At 33.9% G+C, this 18,160-nt stretch overlaps 1 protein-coding gene across 1 annotated transcript; it reads right to left on the bottom strand.

The window, feature by feature from the left end:
- Positions 1-2,157: 2,157 nt before the first annotated feature.
- On the bottom strand, positions 2,158-3,126 carry LOC110019345. The gene has a single exon (XM_020716980.1). It carries the CDS (start codon positions 2,997-2,999, stop codon positions 2,367-2,369), a length of 633 nt encoding a protein of 210 aa, XP_020572639.1. The 5' UTR covers positions 3,000-3,126; the 3' UTR covers positions 2,158-2,366.
- Between the last annotated feature and the right edge of the window lie 15,034 nt (positions 3,127-18,160).

Below are 18,160 nucleotides of genomic sequence, written 5' to 3'. Positions count from 1 at the left end.
TCTTTTCGATTTTATGGCTATTGTTCTCTGTCAAATTGGTTGCATTAACCAAACAACTTTTTGCTTGCTGACTTTTTTTAGTTAATGGGTGTGGACTTGTGCGCTAGTATATTAGGGGCAGTTTTTTTGTGCAGGGAGTCATGCCTAAAAATAAATAAAAAAAAGAGGAGCAAATAATGATTTAATTGCTAACAATTTTCTGCATGTGCTACTTAGCTCTTCTCCCTCCAGACATGACTCATATGTGTTGCATGATATAACATATGCTAACCTCTTCAGTAAGTTGAGTTTTTTTTTTCTTTTGGATTTTCTAATGCATCTTTAGAGTCCTAAGGATCGAGGTTGTAGCAAAAATAAGTTATGGGGAAAGGTTCAAAGGAGCATGACGTAGTGAACCATGTGACAGGGGACCATGAGCAGCTGCTTGTGTCCCGCAACTTAATTTTGAATTTAATATTCATGTATATAATTAAGATCAGACATGTATATGCGGAGCCCAACTGCCTTTTTCTATTTTCTGGGATTTGTTCATGTATATAATTAAGATCAGACATGTATATGCGGATCCCAACTGCCTTTTTCTATTTTCTGGGATTTGTTGTCTACATAGCGACATCTGTCCTTTTATTCTTTTATTTGACTTGATTTACTATTGTGCAACATGCTTACCTTTACTCTTTTTTGGCTGGTGGTTTGTTTGGGCTCTTACGAAAAATGTAACCTAGATTTATTAAGAACCCTAAAATATAAATTTTCTATAAAAAATCTTAATAATAAAATAATCATGATAAATCAAAATTTAGGATTAAAATATTTCGGCTATTTAAAAACTCTGCACTTTACTTTTCTGCAAGATCTTCAAATCAATTTTTAAATGGGCTGCATAACATAAATATATCTCAAATCATCCCTAATAGGGCTTCCACATTTAGAAGTGATAGGTAACTGCATTATATTGCATGTCTCGAGGAGGAGCCCCCTTGCTCCTTCAATCGACTAAGTCAAGCATATGCTTTCTACAAAGGAGGTTGTCTAGCATGACTGTGGTGTTAGAGGCATCTTTGACCTAGGTAGGGAATAAGTTCTTTATGGGGCGGTTCCAACTATGTAGCTAGACCCCTCTTCTCTTTTCTTCTCCAGGGACATCTCTCATTTAATTGAAGGGTACAAGTCCCACCACCTACAAAATGTACCTCTTAGGTCATGGCAACAAGAGTTTCCTTATTTTGATCTTAGGAATACCAAGGTCTCCTAAATTTCAAAACACCATCACTAGTGTTAAGGGAATTACTTGAGCTAAAAATTTAAGTTGGTTGATTTTGATTTAAGTTAATTGATTTGAGTTAAAGACAGTTTATTTTGAATAAAATTTGTCAATTTACATATTATTTGAAGATTGTTAAAATTTGTTTGAGGGTTGTTAAAGTTATTAAAGTTTATTTGAAATTATCTCAAGTTTGTTTAAATTTTGAGGTTTTGTTGAAGTTTATTTTTAAATAATTGAAGTTTTGAGTTGAAATTTCGATGTATTGAAACTTTGAGTTTTAAAAAGGTTTTTGAAACTTTAAAGGTTCAAGATTGACGTATTATTGTTAAAGTTTTTAAATTTTTAAAAGTATTACGAGAGCCTAAGAAAGCGCCCACGCAAGAGTACGTTCAAGACCCATCGTAGGATCCCAATCAAAACGAAATGCTTAAATTTATATTTTAATTTTTAGGTTCTAATTTTAGTTTGTAGAATATATGAATATTCAAACTTGGTGACTTGTATGGGCTGGTCATAAAAAAATAATTTAGAAAAGTGATTGGCACTTTCTCAATTAATGCCCACCTAACTTTCCCTTCATAATTTTCTACCTTTTTTTCTTCTTTATCATTATAATCCATACAATTAAGGCTTACATGTAGTGCCTTATAGTAGTTTTTTATAAAATTTTTGAGTGAAACATTCTTTTTCTTCTGTTTCATGCTTCGTGGTTTCAAATGTATATATTTTCATTAGCGAGATTAGGTAGTTATCTTTGCTCTTATTATAAATTCATTTTGTTACAAGCTTAAGTCATGATACTTGCTAATAACATTCTCTCACCATCTTTATAATCTAATTTCAGCAAAGTTTAGAAAATTTCTTCAGAAATTCAGAACCCTAAATTTATAAATCTAGTGGACTAATTCCCCCAATATTATCAGTACAGTATCTAGAACAGGTTTTATGTAAGAATTCATGCAGAAATGAAGTAGAAAGATCACCATAGTCAACATATCAAGCTAGATGGGGTAGGGGCTTGATGTTCATTTCATCAAGTATTCAAAGACAATGATCAATACTTTTCATTGTAACATGGAAGTAACTTGTCTTTGTAACATCAACTCCAACCTCCAACGTTTGAACGCGCTCGACCACCGTTCGCCGGCAAGCGAGATCGGCTCTGAAGCAACTCCGGAGTCGCTCCGGCGGACTCCACTTGCTGCCGACGGAGCTGTTCATGAAACCACCTGATGAAGTCCTCAGCCTCCTCATCAACCTTTCCTTCCTCCACCACCTCCTCACTCCCCACAAACGGCGAATCAGTCACCCTCAACTGCCGTACCCACGCCGGACTCCTCCCCAACCACCACATAGCTGGCGACGGCGACGGCGATGGCGATATGACGGTCTCCGTGTCGGAAACCTCTGTACTCAATACTTCGAACGCCTTCGCCATCATAGCTTCGTCGAAGCTGTCGAACTCGACCTTCCGGCGGCGGCGTTTGTTTCTCCTAGCAGTGGCGTAGAAAGGAGTGTTGTTGCAGTTGAATTCTAAGGCGCCGCCGCCGCCGCCTTGGTGGAAAGAGATGAACTTGCTGAGGGCTTTTCCGGCGAGTTTTCCGCGCTGGAGGAGGAGATGAAGGTCCATCATCAGCTTTCTTTTTGAGATGCTGTTGCGAAGCATGTAATATAGTAGTCGGATAATGTGGCACAGCCGCTTGGTTATTGTGTGGGAGGGGGTGGACACCATTTGTTATTTTCTGGGCTTTTCTGCAGGTTTTGTCTGCTTTTTAGTCTGTAGTTTGGTTGAGGAGGGAGAGATTTAGAGGGTTGTCGCCATGTTTGGGCGCTTGCTTTGGTTGGGGGCGAGTGGAAGGGGGGAGTGTGGACGGCTATTTAAAGCGGATGGGGAAGGCTGATGACATGAGGGAGATGATGCAATTATTGATTTTGAGACTACAGTTGTCCACAGCATGAGGAAGAAAATGTAGTCTCACATTTTTGTTCGGATTGGAGTCTTGAGTCGAAATAAACGTGTTAAGAGTTGTGAGTTGAAATTTTGTATTGAATATTTTTTTCGGAGCTGATTTGAAGTCGCATATCGTGACCTGTTGGTAGAGCAGTTTCTCTGAAAGTCGTAAGTCCTCTAAGGTCACGGGTTCAAATCCCCATGTGTGTAGGGTGTGGTATTCAATATTTAACACACCTATGTAGGGGTGTAAACATACTGAACACGAACTAATAGATCTTGTGTTCGTGTTCGGTTCGTTTGAAATTTAGTTTGTTTGAAATAAAATCGTATTCGATAAAATTGTATCCGAGAAGTCACTGTTCGTGTTTGTTTCTTAATGAACGAGCCGAACACGAGTTGTACGAGACCGACGAGCAGTTTGACATCCCTAATATTAATTTGTATAAATAATTTATTATATTCATTATAGAACTTAATTATATAAATATATAATATTTATATATTAGTATATTACTAATATAGTATATTAATATATTATTATTATTATTAATTCATTATATATTATAATTTATAAAATTTAATTTTTTAAAATATCATAAATTTTTTGTATATAATTTTTTTAAATTATTTGATATTTCGAACAATAACGATTCAAACACGAAACACATCAATGTTCGTGTTTGGTTCATTTAATTAACCGAACAAAAAAAAAATGTTCACGTTCGTCTCGTTTACTTATCGAATTAATCAAACACGAACTCATTGACGAAACAAACACGAACTGTTCACGAACAACGAGCTTTTTTGACAGTCATACACCTAAACTGGAGCTCCTGTAATAGCCTTCCTTTTATACATGTAGTGTTAAGTAAAAATGAATATAAAGAGTCAAGAGTCAATTTTGAGTTGGAACAGATCCAAATAATTTAATTTGAGTCAGATAGTTTCAGTTTTGAGCCAAATCGAACCGATTCTGAGCTGAATTAGATCCAAATAACTCAATTTGAGCCAGCTCATTTTGAATTTGAGCCGGATCGTGCTCGATTCAATCTCAAGCTTGCTCGGCTCGAAATCGAATATAACGAGCCTGGCACGAAATTTTTAGATAACATAAAATTAATGTACTGATGTGCACAACTCATACACAAATCACAGAATTGGTTGAGCTTTGCATAGAAGTTTCAGTTGGCCTACATCAACTTAGGTCGGATTTTCTACACCTAAATTAACAGTAAGCTCTTTTTCTTCATTAAGATTAACAGTATGGTGTGATTAGCTTATCTTAATAGTGTAATTTATTTCGGGGGTTAGGAATTAAATTCAATTCATAACAAATTTAAAAAGGGAGTTAGTGAGTTAAGCCGGCTCGATTTTGGCTTGATAAGCGCCTAGCACGAGCTAGCCCCAACTCGACTTTAAAAAAATATTAATATAAAATATACTCAAAATATATTAAATTTGAAATGTGTTTTTTTAAATATTAAAAATGTTTAATATTTTGTATCTTTAATCAAGTGATTTCTTATTATTTCTCTGCTCATTATATGTATTATTTTATTATAATAATATAGTAAGTTAATATTGGTTTTTCTCTTTTAAGATAAATAAGCCGTCTTGTGTGTAAGCTTAAACTCGTAGACTTGAGTTCGAACTCATAAGTCGTAAAATTAATCAAGCTAAAACTCAAGCCGAGAGTGGGTTGAGCTCGACTCGACTCGTTTACACCCCTAGACTTGCGTTAAATCAACATTACCATTAACATTTTCATGGTAGAATTATGTCTATAATTTAAAATATTATTATATTGCTTTCAAATAATAGACTAAAAATCACGTTGTTAGAAGCAAATTTTTTAATTAAATTAGTATTAATATTTTATCATGTCATTAAATGGCATTTGTTTTTTTTAAAAAAGAGTATGATTATAATATAGAAAATAGGTAAATGTTGTTTAATTTAATCATAATTTAAAAGATGTAAATCAAATTTCGCAATATTGTCCTCCAATGGCTGAAATAATAAATAATGGAAAAGGAACGTAGGGTGATAAAGATGGTCAAAAGAAAGATAGGAGTTGGTATTTTTCAACATTTATCAATTGGTGATAGCAATTTGGAGACAACCGATCTATTTGGTGCGGCGGTGCGGTACAGTTTTGTTTGTTTGAGTAAACTGCATTTTGACAGTTTTTTTAAAAACTGCCGCTGAAATCTTCGTTCTCCCACCTGTCTTGGCTAGGTGTGGTGGCGGCTTTCTAGATGCGGTCTGATTTATTCAAAAAATAAAAAAATATATATATAATAGATACCATAATTTTTTTAGCATCAGATTATTTTTAGCAACTTCACAACTGTTTTTTGATAAGTTGTGTCTGCCCCTGCCCCCAAACAGACCCTACAACGGGATGACAATATTAACACAATAATCATTAGTTAATGCCAATCAAGTGATACTTTGATGATGGATGCTAGGTGATGACAGATGGTGAATGATGGCAATGAAAGCGAAAGCGATGAGATGATTGCCATTGTTTTACTGGTCATCAACAACAATTATTGGACAAGGCTATAAAATTCTATAGTAGTCTTTGCTCTCTTAAACTTTGGTTTCTCATAATGTGATTAATAAGAGTCTATTTATAGCTTTATGTAGTACCAATTGAAAGTTTTTAACAAAATTATCATAAACTCTATTGGTTATCGAATAGTGATTCCCTCGATCATTAATGTTGTTTTAGATCTTCAATTGACAATGGAATTAGACATGATTGATCTTTGAACTATTGTACTTTTGTCATAAGCATACTCTTATTGGCTAGATGCATGCAATATTTAGAGAGCATTTGGTTTATCAAAAGGTAAATTAAGTTTATATTTTAAACATTTGATTTGGACATATTTAGACTTAAATTAGAATTTTTTTGGTTGCTCAACTTGTATCCTAAAAATATTAGTTTTTATTATAAGCTTATTGGAATCATTATTCAGATTATCTAAACTTTAAATTTTCAAAATATGCTATTTCAAAAATTTTTTTTTTTTTTTGTAACGTTTGATTTACCCAAATTATTTGAAATTGAATCAACTCTTAAGAAAAAATTAGAAGAATTTATAATTTTTAAAATTTTTTGAAGCATGTTTATGTGGAATAAGTGGTGTTATGGACCACATAAAAACTAAAACTTTTTATGTTTTAAGCGAAATTACGAATAATATATCATTTGAAAGAAAATATTGGAAAATGAATCTAATCAAGACCTAAGGCCTTCAAAACTTGGGGCCTATGTTATTAGAGATCTTCCCTCGATTATTTTTAGGTAGAAAATTATTTATTTTATTTTAGATTGGGATTTGCTTTTGAATTGGAATGTATTATTTTATTAGAATAATGAGATTTATAATGGCAAAACACAAGATTGGGGAGATGCCCAAGATATGAGGACTTATGTCATAGAGAAGGGAACAAGCTACCTCAAACCCTATAACTAAATTAGGCACTTTCATTTTGAGTATGAAGTTGGAACCTATTATAATAAAATATAGTTAAACTAAAAAAATTCCCATGCACTAATAGATGAATCAAACTCTACTCTTTTAAATTTAAAACCTTACATGGAAAGCATAGTCAGTTAACCAACATGTTGTACTTAAAATCCATGAGTATATGGAAATGAGATAGACTAAGGGTATGTTTGGGGCAGCTGTAGCTTATTGAATAATCTGCTGATACACTAGGTGCGGCTATTGCAAATTTTTATTTTTTTAGAAAAGTCAGACTGTTGTCAATAAGCTGCCACCGCACCTAGATAGGTGCGGTGTGAAAACGTTGTTTCTACGTTTTGAAAACGCTTAAACTGCCAAAACACAATTTACCAAATAGGCCAGATGCGTTTTCAAAATGCCACCGCACCTTGTTTCTACGTTTTGAAAACGCTTAAACTGCCAAAATGCAGTTTACCAAATAGGCCAGATGCGTTTTCAAAATGCCACCGCACCTAATAAGCTACCCCAAACGGGCCCTAAGCTTGTTGTTTAAATTTTGGAAGAAGCTGTTGGAATTCCCAATGGACCCTATAGATCAAGTGATTTGAAGATTTTGGTATGCAATGATTTAGCTTATGTAATATTTAATAGCCTAATTATTTTTATTTAATCAAACTTTGATTTGATTCAAGCTTTGGCGCGCGCACGCGCATACACACACACATGTATATTGATTTTGCAAAGTGCTACGAGGCAATAATTCTTTTTTTCTTGTCAACTTTTCCATGAATGGCAGCCATCGTCATTAGTAATATTCCATTATGTCTAATGGGTGAAGTGCTGAAAAATAATTGATAAATCAATATAAAATTACATATGGATGTTCTATTCAATTTTATTAGTTGTTCTTCCTATGGGAATTTAATTTAATTTAGTTAAATATTTTTTATTTATATTTTATGTTGATTGCATTGGGTAAAAAAAATATTTTTATTCAAGGAGCCTAGATATAAAACCAAGATTTGTTCATGCTAAAGCATAGAAAACAATTGAGGAAAAAATAAGGGTTCTAATGCATAAGTAATATAAATACATCAATAAACACATAAAAATATAATAAAATGATAAAAAGTTGATGTTGTGGCAAAGTGTCCTAATACACCTTAGATGAAAAGTAAAATGAGTGATCAAGCTCTACCCTTTTATAGCTCTGTTCTTGAATTATAAGTTTTCAAGACCATTTAGATATGACACTTAGTCCATGAGATCATTATACTTTGGTGCAAATTGCTGGTCTTAGGCACTTAGGTGACTGGTTCTAGCATCTCAGCACCAAAATGAGCGTCATGTCACCAACTCCTGCCAAATCATGTCATTTTATCCCTAACTTACTTGAAGTGATTCAACTTAGTTGTACACATTTTCTATCAGATTTTGCTTAAAAATGTAGCTCACCCAAGATTCAAATTCAAATTTATTAATGTAGATCTATTCTATAAATAACATGTGGCTTATTGAGTTCCTTGGAAAAAAAATTTTATTGATAAAAGTTTAGAGCATATCTAGAAAACATTCATGGAGGCATATAATGAGTGTTTCTTGATCAACATTAGGTTGTAGAACTCAAGTACTTATTCATAATTTATGAACATTGCATTAACAACATATCTAAAATTAATGAAATATTGAAAACTCATGAAAGATCTTTTTCTTATATTTAATTATGTCTTAGACTTAATGATGCCTAACAAGTGACACTTCACATTTCCCTCTTAGTGATAAGACAAATCATGGATTTAAATTTGGTGCCATAGCTAATTAAATTCATATTTTCCTTTGTAGGAAATGACCACATTCATCTTTAATTTTGTCGATTGGTAGGCTATCTTCTCCACTTTGTCGCATGAAAGAGTTAATATAGTCAGTCCTCTAACTAGTTTCAATAGATGAATAATGAGCTTATAATATGATTTGGTTGAAGCTGAAACTTGGTCATCAAACATTGGATTGTGGATAGTCTTTAGGTTACTAGTTATTGAGCTGGCTTTTTGGCAACTTAGTTGGCTAATTCAGGTTTGTGATTATCATGAACCAGTTTAATAATGGACAACTTGTTGGACCCAATTTAAAACTGTAATATGTCTTCATAAATCCGTTCTAAACAAATTTGGATGTCCATGACTTATTGCTTGCATTTTCATGTCAATAAGATGAGAGAATATTACATATATAGTCCATCTGTATGCGGACTTCATTCATAACATTGTTGTACACTATTGTACAATATATGCACAATAGCCTACAACAATGAGTTTTCAATATTTCATTAATTTTAGATATGTTGTTAATGCAAAGTTAAATTGTAAATATCAATGTTTCAGAGGGTCTGTATGTAATTATCCCTAATAAAAAATATTTAATATACCCCCCACATTCATATAATTTGTCGGAGGAGATCTAGAAATAATCTTAAATATATTAAATTTACAACTGTCAACTATTCCCAAACCAATTATGTAAGGTCGGAAATTTTGACTGAAGAAAATATTTCTCGTAGAGATCCTCGATCTATGTCTTGTATTCTTCTGATAGAGACATTATACTTATGTCATTTTTTCGCAACTTCATGGATGTTCGTTTCTTATAAAATACTTTTTGCCCGAGCTTAGCTTGTGATAATGTTTTTATCAGTCAGCTCAACCATAGGGCAGGTTAATCTTGTTAGGCTAATAAATGATACAAAGTGCTTTGCCAACTTGACTATGGGATGAGTTGAGCATTCTGACAAGTTATTGAGTCTCCTTAGTCTAATCGTATGTCGGTGCGCAGATCACCATAGGCGAGCTATTAGGTATAACGCCATGGTTGATCTGATTGATCGATCAAACTGATTGGGCCAAACTATCTGGCGTACTCGGTGAGTACTCTCTCTTCATATCTCATACTCGCTCTAAATCAAATCTATGAATTTTCAACCATATGGCACATAACACGAAAAACAAAAACATCTAGAAAGAAAATGAATGACAAATAAAATATAACGAAGATATGACACTTATTAAGAATATAAAAATACAAGAAACTTTATTAAAAATGTATTAGTAAAGCTGTCAGGGTCTTCCAAATAATCATCAACTTGCCTCCAGTAGCTATCATGGTCCAAATAATGTCCCTCAATGATATGACCAATAATTTTTAGCCTATGTTGACGTTAGCTGGCTTACACAAATTCAGACTGATTGATTTACACATTGCCTTGATTTAATATTCACAACCTAAGAAATAAATCAAGAGAAAGAAGTGGGAGAAAGAGATAAAGATTGAGAGATGAATGAACAGTAAAACGTCTTGCCTATCACTCTTTTCTCATAAAATGATCACTCTATTTATAGAAAAATTATTTATTATAGTGATATTATATTTATGTTTCTGCTTTAATGTGGGTTGTGTATGATATTCTAGAAATTTTACATCCATAAGCCTATTGCTCGGTTGTTCTCTGGTTCGATCGACTAAGTTTGTTTGGCCTCAACTTGTAAGGCTGGTCCGACCAATTAGGCTGAGTTGACGCTATTGATCGAATGTTTTGTTTTACTCCGGGCTGGCATCACTGATTCAATCGGCTAGGCTTTGCTGATTTGTTGATATAGTTTGGTTGTTGACCCTTGATCTTTGGATGAGAGACTCCTATCAGCGAAGCAAGACTATAAAGCTGATTTTGAATTACCGTAATATGATAGACAGCTCATTCCTCAACAATGGGAGACTATATGATTACTATAACATTCTACTGTGGTGTTAATTCATTGTTTCTGATGAGGAGCCTCAAGACATCTGTGGGACGATTGGTGATATTAAAGAAATTGATCTTTCCTCTGATCGGATCTTTTGGAAGATAGGTTGATGCCTTCGTTTGACTTTCTTATAGAAGTTAGCTCATATGCTTATCTAGCTTGTTTTAGTTTGATTGGTTCATATTCAAATAAATTGCTTGCCCTTTTGTCCTTCTCCTAACCCGACTGGCCTTTGGCTTTGGCTTAGATGATTACATCTTTTTGTCATAATTTCTTCCTTTTGGGCCGTTAAATCTCCTCGGGATCAGTACCGTCATATTTTCGATGAACAAATACACATTATGCTTATGTAATTATTAGCATTTATTATTATTATAATAATTTTTATGATTAAGAAGCATCACTAGGTTGTTAGTTAGATAGTGATTGTTGGTCACAATTTAATCTAGTATATTTTGTTAAATAAGATGAAGGATTTTACATGAAAGATAAAATTGAACGGTGTGGTTGTGAAGCATCCAAACTTTTTGCTCCATAAAAATAGGTATTTTTTTAATTTAATAATAAATATTTAATTAATCATATTTTTAGTCCCATGAGATGAGCAAAGTCGAACACTAGTTTAATTCAAACAAATTAGTTTGAATCAAGTCAAACACAATTATGTTATTCACGAGCCATTTCAAAAAATGAGTAGAACATGAACAATAAATAAATAAATAAATAAATGAGTCAAACACAAACAAGCCTTGGGCTCGCTCAAGATCAGTTTGCTTACACCCCAGCATATAAGTAGATTACTTAATGTAGACCAAAAATCAGCCTTCATGGGCCAACATCCACGTTTGGCAGCCAATATGGGCCTGATTAGTCAAACTATCGTAAGACACAAGTGTCACCGGATTGACTTGCTATGGTGACATGTGAACCTTACTTACCAATATGTCAAATGTCTTACACTAATTGCCAAGTTGCCTGTCGAACCGACTTTGGTGAACTAGCTCACCAATATGGCATATTCCTTCTAACAAACTCTCTAATCAGACTCGTTAGTCTAGTTCGCCTCCTCGCTAATCCTTGAAACTATCAAAACTCAAAAGTGAAGACCGATCGATGTCAAGGATGGAAAATTGCCACATCTTCATTTATGTGTCGTTTGGCATACATGTCACTGCCTTTTCACTAAGACACCATCACGACTTATATTTTAATATATTCTTGAGCATGTACAAAAGGGAGGAATAAGGAACCGGAGAGAGGGTCTCTTTTATCATTAGATTATCTTATTCGCTCCGTCCTGGGAGGAGAATCGAAAAATATAACACATAATTCAGCCTTGTAGAACACATCCATCTTCTTCCTCCATCTTCCTCACACAGAACCCTCTCAGTATATATGAACTCACAAACAACACAAAACCCGACATCCTAACAAAATTCAAGACTTAGAATTAGTAACTTAAAAGAAAAAAAAGACAAATAAAACCTACAACAACAACAACAACAACAACAACAACAACAAGCTTTATCCCACAAATAATTCCTATTTTCAAATTTTAAATATGTTTATTCAATATCTAAACTATTAGTTAAAATATAAATATAATGTTGAAAATTGGTTTTTATTTTATTTTATTTTATTTTATGAATATTGATATATTATATTTCATTAGATTTTATTATTATTTATTATTTCATTGTTTCGTTTTTATTAGAAGTGTAATATTATTTAATAATTATTATACAGTTTAAATATTAATTACATTTATACGATATGAAGTCCACTAGTAATAAATAATTCCTATTTGAAGTTGTTCGTGATGATGAAGTGAAGAAGGCAGAAGGAATTACTTGAACTGTTTGATTACAATGCTTACAAATGGAGGAAACTTCCTCTCTTGAGGAGCTTAAACATTGAGCTTTGAAGGAAGGATTGGAGTGGATTTAAGAAAAGGCTATCTAGATTATGAAATAATAAAGGTTATCAAGATTAATATGTATTAGTCTTGTACCAATGACTACCTTAAAGTCTTGATAGGATGATGGGAGGTAATTGAGGATAGAACGGATAATAATTTTATTGTTGAGATGATTAATGAGTGTTATGATGATGGAGAGGTATCGTGCCATGGTTTGATTTTCTAAAGAGGTGGACTGAAGCTCAATCTTTAATTCTATAACTGATGGTCAATTCAAAGACTAAACTTAACGTTTAAGAGATTTTTAGATAGCTGGAGTGTTGTCCAAGGAAAAGAGTGTATGAAACTATGGGGTTTTAGAAGGTGGATAGGAGGACAGCTACTAGGTTTTGATAGTGAGGTGTTATAGAGTGTATTCTGAGTTGAGAATTTGTTGATCTCACTTTTTTTCATCCATCATTTTGACCTCTAATCATTCTTATATAGCTTTAGATTTCTTTTATAATACCCCAACTTAACATAGTGGGCCCAGACCTGGTTGCGATGGTCCCTGGGTCGACTTGGGTGGGTGAGATGGGTTTGGGCTTGGTTTAAATTGAAATTATAATTACAGTTAATAAAAATTTAAAACAATATAAAAGAAAAACTAAATCAAACTAAATGAAATTATAATCTAAAGTTAAGCAAACAAAATTTAATATTAAACGTAACTAAGCCATAATTTAAATAAATCCTAAATTAAATTCTAATTAATTTATAATTCACTCAAATATGAATAAAACTCAATTAACCATACCTTTAATGCTGAATTAATTCAAATATTAAAAAAACAAATCATAATATATATATATATATAAACACACACACACACACACATCATTTTTAGACTAGGTCCAATCTCTTCTTTTGTAGCTCATTTCTTAGAGCTTAGGATCAAGCTTTAAGACCTCTTTAGTGATTACACTAGATGACTAGTAGATAGTTGAGACCCAAAATTAGAACTTAAACTAAATCACGAGTCCTCTTAATTTGAAATACACTCAACTTTAATCATTAACAAATGATTTGATGTTGAGTTGATCATAACTAGATATTAAAAGTTGAGTGCTCCTATAGTTCCTTAATGTATATTTTGGTGACACATTGAGCCTAGAGACTTGAATTCATATCATAAAAGCTCTTTTGTCGCTTCACATTATAGAATGGGTTGATTAGACTTACCAAATCAAGTTTCACTTATCTCTTTAGCTCACTTCTTTAGCTTTGACAGAAATAGATTACTCCTTGAATAACACCTATTTTCCGTTATCTATGATGATAACGAGCTTCAAACCATGGTAAAAGATCAAATCTGATCAGATGAAATTCTGGATGACGTCAGTTGTAATATGAGCCAACACTTTTGCCTTAACCCATGTGGAGAAGTAAGTCATTGTGATGAGCAAGAATTTCCATTATCTGCGTGACAGAGGAAATATTTCAATCATTTCGAGTCCTTAAACTACGAATGACCATAAGATGACAATTGGTTGCAGTTTGTGGGATATTTAGTATTGCATCAGTGCAAATTCATGGCATTGATCGGATCATCATGCGAATTATTTAACATTCTTATATAAGGTCAACCAGAAATAGGCTTGTCCTTTTATCCTGTAAGATAATATTTTTTCTTCGAAATGACTTCCACATTGATGAGAATGCATTTATTTTAGTGTTTCTTCCCTTTCATTTTCCTTGACACAACTTAAGTGTAGTAACCTGGTTTACCTTTAAAAAAATTTCCTCAATCAACAAATATTAGTCAACTTTGATCATAAAGTGCTTCAAGTCGGTTACTTCCTCAATAACATTTCCAGTCTTGAGAAGAGAGATGTACAGGTCTACCTACCTCTTTATTTCCTCAATTTCTATCTCTATTATTTGGGCTTCTTCAATGGCCAGTCAGTTGATTCTCTAAGGTGTTCCCTCCCTTAAGTAGATGCACTTAGATAAGTGGCCAGTCACTTGATTATCTTATCAGGAGATGTGCTCGATTTTGAAGTCTTTGAATTTCTCTATCATTGCCTTGGCCTTGTCGAGATCTCTGGACATCATCTCATCTTTAAATTAAAAATATTTATATTTACTTGATTGACCATTAAGTACAAATGAGATTTTATCAGGTGGTGCGGTGTAATTATGTAATACACGAACGATATCCTGAATATCAAATGTTCATACTCAGTTTGATTACTTGTGACTTCAAATCCCACTTCTATTAAGTGGTGCAAATAATACCTAGTCAAATTTTTAGAGCATGGTTGATCATTACTTTGATGTGACTAGATGCTCCATCGATATGCAGTACTCAGGTATGGTTATCGGTCGCCATTTCATTGTTGGACTCGCTTAACTAAAAAAAAGTAGGCCAGAAAGCCAGTTATGGCTTAAGCCTTGATGGTGATTCAGAGCACATAGAAGATATCAAACTCATTAACTTCTACCGCCCTTTTAAGAAGCTGATTGGAGTGTTCCGGCCTGATGGGGACAAACTTGAGTGGACGTTTAGTGATGATTCTCATCGGATGAGTTTGGAATTACGGGTGGAGCTTGCAGACAAAGTAACCAAAGAGAAGGTTAGTGTTTCCATATTTAGATACTTGATCTCAGCTCCTTAGAGAAGACTTGGTTGATAGTGTAGATCAAAAACTACTTCCTTTGCTCTTCTCATACAAAAACTGAGCTAATGACTTTAGGTTCTACTCCTAAATAAAGGGAAAGCTCTTCATTCGGCTTTGGGCTTTAGAGGAGTGGCGGTAATGCTAAGGCGTGCTTCATATTTCTAAATGCTTATTTACATTCTTTTCTCATCATAAGATCTTGAAGAAAAAAAAAACACACTTGTCACGTGACTTTGAGATGAAATTTCTCAGTCATATGTCTCAGTCGGTCAGTTTTTAGATTTATCGGTGTTTCTTGAAAATGACATGTTGCTCAATGCTTTAAATATTTTATATTTACTTTAATTCCTTCAATGGTCAAGAGATAGCCCAAGAACTTTGTTGCAACGTTGAATGTGCATTGTAGTGGATTAAGCTACATGCTAAACTTTTTTAATGTTTTAAAGATTTTTAAGTATTTGATATGTAGATTGGGTGTTCTGTTTTTTACTAATATATCATTCAAATACACCTTGATGTTTTTTTTTCCTTTTTTTGTTTTGTAAGGATTACATCCATAAATCATTGATAGGTTGCCCCAATAATTTTAAGTCCAAAGACATTGTGTTATAATAATACACCCCTTATCGTGATGAATGTTGTCATTTCTACATCAGTTGGCTGTAAAAGACATTGAATTATAATAATACACTCCCTCATCGGTGATGAATGTTGTAATTTCTACATCAGTTGGTTGTATCTTACTTTGATAGTAGCCAGAGAAAGTGTCTATGTAGCTCATCACTGAATGGGTGACCATCACGTCTATAAATGCATCAATTCTCAGCAAGGGGTAGTTGTATTTTGGGCAGACATAATTCAAGTTTATGAAATAGATGCACATTCGCCATTTATTGTTTGCCTTCAGAGCCATGACCACTTTAGATACCCATCTTGGGTACTTGACTTATCAAATGTAATTGGCTTCCAACAACTTTTGCATCTTTTATAGGATCATCTCAAAAAACATGAATGTTGATGTCTTCATTTTATGCTTCATCAATCAAACCGCTAGATTTACATTTAGCTGGTGCAGGCAATTTTGACTAGTATCCCAGGCATCTCAATAGCTTACCAGGCAAAGCTATCTCACAAACTTCAAAGAGTCTTCATTAGCTCGTTTCTATGACCTACATCAAAAGCATCACACAGTAAGAAAATCTTATTGACATATGACCTACATCAAAAGCATCACACAGTAAGAAAATTTTATTGACATCATCATCATTTGTAGGGGCCATTTGGTAAGTATTGATGCCTTCTCCCCAAGATGTTGAGATCTAGAGACCCTTGAAGAATTCTTATGACTACACAAAGATAGTAGGTGCGTGATTGCTTAAGTCACCTCAGATTGTAATCACCTATGTGTCACCTAGAAATTTTATGACTACATGGTATGTGGAGGTGAAGGCTTGGATGGAGTTAATCAATGAGACTGAAAATAGTATTATGGGTGTGTGGGGAATCAACCACGAAATAAGAAGCCATGTTAGTGAATTCCTTCTCACATTCTGCCCAGTGACTGGCAGGGTGAGGGTTCCCAAGGATTCTTTCGTTTCTTCGGAGAACCCGTAGGGTAGTGCTGGTATGGTCGAAAGATGAGAGGTGCTCAAACTCATCTTAAAAAATATCAACTTGAAGATAATGTTCACCAAGCTTCTGATGTCGCTAAATATGCTTCCAATATGGTAATTGATGATCAAGGTGTTGAAAATTATCCTGTAATTGTAGGGGTTGCCTTTGGTGGTAGGTCTATGTCGGTAAAAGACATGGAGGATTTAAGCTGTGTCGGAGCACCAAGGTGGTTGTACATAATTCACTTGTCCGTGACCTCTTGATGTTGGCTCGATATGACGACTCTCCTCTATCCCCTTTGAAGATGGAAGGAACTATGTCGACTATGTTTAGTGTGTTGACCCAGACTAACTCATTTGTAATTTCTTCAAAAAGAGCTTTTTTCCGTCGTTGGATGGTTGCTCTATGCGCTACAAACTCTTTCAATTTTCCAACTTTGATCAAATCCTCAATCGGGCCTCGAAGGTCCAACACTTCTCAATGTTATGACCATGGTCCCGATGGTACGTGCAATAATTCTTTGAGTTTCAAAAATATGCTCTGGCATTCTTCAGGGTCAGCTTCTTGAAAGAATCTTTATTTTGGATGGCCTCCATTATCTTGACCATCAAGACTCTCAAAAAAGTCTCTATGGGTATCTCTTAAGTAGGAGTCATATCGAGCTGGCTTTTGTTCGAGGTATCAAGCTCGATTCTCTTGGTAATGGGCTCCATCGATTGTCCAATTATCCGAGTGTCTCCGTGAATCCTCAAAAAGAGTTCGAATATCATGGTGAGGGTTATGTCTTGACAATTGGTTGGTTCAATTCTAAATGAAGCAAGGGGAGAGTTATACTCTTTATCAATATGTAGTTGTTGGCCAGCTCCATCGGCTCAGTTAGTATCTTTGGTCGCAGCAATTCTAGTGCATAACAACAAGGTCCTCTAATTCTTATATGAGGGATGCAAGAACATATGACTCAAACCTCTAACATTGACGAAGGCATGTAGGGTCTTATTTTGTCCCCGACAAAGCTTCAAAAGAGTTTGCAGCTCTTCTAAGGTTTTCTAAGCACTGTTAAAATATACCATGAACATTTTCTTAAAGTATGTGAATGATATGATTACTTGTGCTGGTAATTTGTTGAGCCACTTGAGAGTTGAGGCTCTCAGTGTGGTGAAAGAAATTCAACTCTTTCGTGTGTCATTGATCTTGAGAAGACGCACAGTCGAATCAAAGGAAGTGATGTATCTTTCCCTTATAACATTCAATTGTTACAATCTTGAATCATTCTGGTGGCTTGGCATTAGAGTTTTACCTAAATCCTAATTAAAAATATGCTACCACACTCCATAAAAATATAATTTAATTTCATGATATAAAATAACTAACTTAACTGATAAATCAATCCGCCTAATAATATAGTGATTGGTTGAGGATATACTTACTTGCGACATTAAAAAAAAAAAATAAAAAAAAATAAAAAATATAT

The sequence above is a fragment of the Phalaenopsis equestris genome, unplaced genomic scaffold, assembly GCF_001263595.1.
Source record: "Phalaenopsis equestris unplaced genomic scaffold, ASM126359v1 Scaffold000054, whole genome shotgun sequence".
In the NCBI taxonomy this organism is placed as follows: Eukaryota; Viridiplantae; Streptophyta; class Magnoliopsida; order Asparagales; family Orchidaceae; genus Phalaenopsis; species Phalaenopsis equestris.
The sequence above is the reverse complement of the archived record's forward strand: the minus strand, read 5'-3'. Positions and strand labels throughout refer to the sequence as shown.